General features: G+C 32.5%; 1 protein-coding gene across 1 annotated transcript in view; it reads left to right on the top strand.

The window, feature by feature from the left end:
- Positions 1-1,523: 1,523 nt before the first annotated feature.
- LOC106458852 (eukaryotic translation initiation factor 3 subunit E-B-like) overlaps positions 1,524-2,185 on the top strand; it is a 24,609-nt gene continuing 23,947 nt past the window's right edge. Inside the window, exon 1 of the mRNA XM_013918406.1 lies at positions 1,524-1,622. Coding sequence (XP_013773860.1) covers positions 1,533-1,622 — 90 coding nt within the window. The 5' untranslated portion in view covers positions 1,524-1,532. The remainder of the gene's footprint in view (positions 1,623-2,185) is intronic.

The following is a 2,185-nucleotide window of genomic DNA, read 5'->3' as shown; positions in this document are numbered from 1 at the left end:
TCGGAACAAGTTAAACGTATGACAGCAAATTATTCACACTATAGAGATTATAGGCATATCATAAACACTATGTATATAGTTCTCTTCTTCTTCTCAAAAGTCCACTTAGGCTTATTCAATTGCTTTAGAATTTCAGTTGACAAGCAAACTGTCTTCTCTATTACTATTGCACTAGTATTCTGTGTGTGATTCACTTACAGTTGTGGCGCGAGTTACCGTAATCGTTTGGTCTTCTTTCTTCAATATATCCTCTGTTATTTTTGTCAAACTGCACTCATGCTGATTCAATTACTTTATAACCACGCTTTGACGAAACAAAAAATATTATTCTTATCTCCTTTTCTACTGTTAATTTTACTCTAACATATTAAACGCTAGGTTTATGTTAATCGTTAGGCCTATCACTTCTACAGTAGTTAATTTCACGCCGAACTTTTCCTTGGCCGTAACTTTACTCCGCTCGTCTCACACTATTTATATGTTTATCACTCGATCCTCTGCCCATCTTCTAGAAATCTCTACATCCTCGACATCAATGTATTGCACGCGACGTTCGATAGTCTCAACATTAATGAATTTACAGACACAACTTCCTGCAATTTCTGCTTTTAACATTATGACAACCTGTATAACAGAATGAGGAAGCAATGATAAGTTGTTTGCGAATTACAAAACCCATATGAACCAAACCTTAGCTTCAAACTGTCTACCAAAATTTGGGTGAATTTACAGTACACCGTGTCATTTATAACATCTATTCAATCCTGATTATCCTCAGTGGCTCAACAGTAGGTTTCTGAACTTATTATGCTAAAATTCGGGTTTCGATAACCGTAGTGGGCACAACACAAATAGCCAATTGTGTAGCTTTGTGCTTAATAACAAATAAATCAATTCTAATTAACGAAATTAAATACACACTAATTCTATAGTGTTCAAAGGGGTAGGAAATGTATCCCCGTGACGTTGAAAGTTTAGGTACCATAAAACAGATGCAATACGAATGAATTATTCCACTTTCCTAGTCCTTGAGCGACACTGTCTAAACCAAACACATATGGGTTGATATGGCTTGCATCCAGTTGTCACAAATCATGGTCCGCACTTTAGGATCGTTGGTGTGTTATAAGAATGATGGTTAGATACCACTATTTCATTAGAGCGTTTTAAGAGTTGGCAGTACATGCCTTCCCTTTAATGTAACAGGTCAAAATTCCGGATGGCTAGTACAGATAATCCTCGTGTAGCTTTGCTCGAGTATTCAACTATTCGAAATCATGTCACATGTGAAAAACTTTGTCATAAACCTATACATATATATATGATGTTACCTACAAGTATGAAATACATACTTCGCAGAGAATCATTATCAATCACGTATTTTTTCTAGAACAAAGAGCTTCTGTTCAGAATTTATTTTTTTATATATTTATTTATTCATACGTTTCATTAAATGAAAATTCTGGCACTGTCCGTTTTTATTCGTGGTTTAATTATCATCACGCAGGTTTTCTTATTCTCTCGATATCAACATGGCAGAGTGGGATCTGACGACAGTAATTGGATCGTATTTAGATCGCCATCTGGTCTTCCCTCTCTTAGAGTTTTTGTCAGTAAAAAAGGTTAGTTAGTTAAAAGATTAATAAAACTGTACATTTTCTTAATAAAAAGTATTAATATAGATTATTTCCTTTTGAATTATGATTATAAGAGTAACTTCATCGACTAGAAGTTAAGCCTAATGGTTTTAATAGGATACAATGGTACTACAAGTTACAACATTGTGAACTTGGTATTAATAAGTGCAATCATTATGTAGTTTAAAGTAACTGTGAATTCAATGGACAGTATATACGTTATTATCATATTTATGACGTAATTGAAACAGTATGTTAATGTGTATCAATAATATAGCTTATAAGTTAATGGTAAAGTAATTTAGCTTTTTTATTCTATATACTTAAGAAAATGTAAAACACTCGCTATAATGTTGTGCATTAATTAATTGAAGAATGTAGTTACCTTGCATCATATATTTCATAAATGGATACAGTATACAGGGTTTAGATTAAACTTGACATTTTTGTAGCATTTTGGTTAAAAGCACGTTACTTTAACCAAATTTAAAATGTAAAATTTTTTTCCTAAAATGTTTTCTCTAAAGAGGTTATAATTTCATTGTATA

The sequence above is a fragment of the Limulus polyphemus genome, unplaced genomic scaffold, assembly GCF_000517525.1.
Source record: "Limulus polyphemus unplaced genomic scaffold, Limulus_polyphemus-2.1.2 Scaffold523, whole genome shotgun sequence".
Lineage (NCBI taxonomy): Eukaryota > Metazoa > Arthropoda > Merostomata > Xiphosura > Limulidae > Limulus > Limulus polyphemus.
The sequence above is the reverse complement of the archived record's forward strand: the minus strand, read 5'-3'. Positions and strand labels throughout refer to the sequence as shown.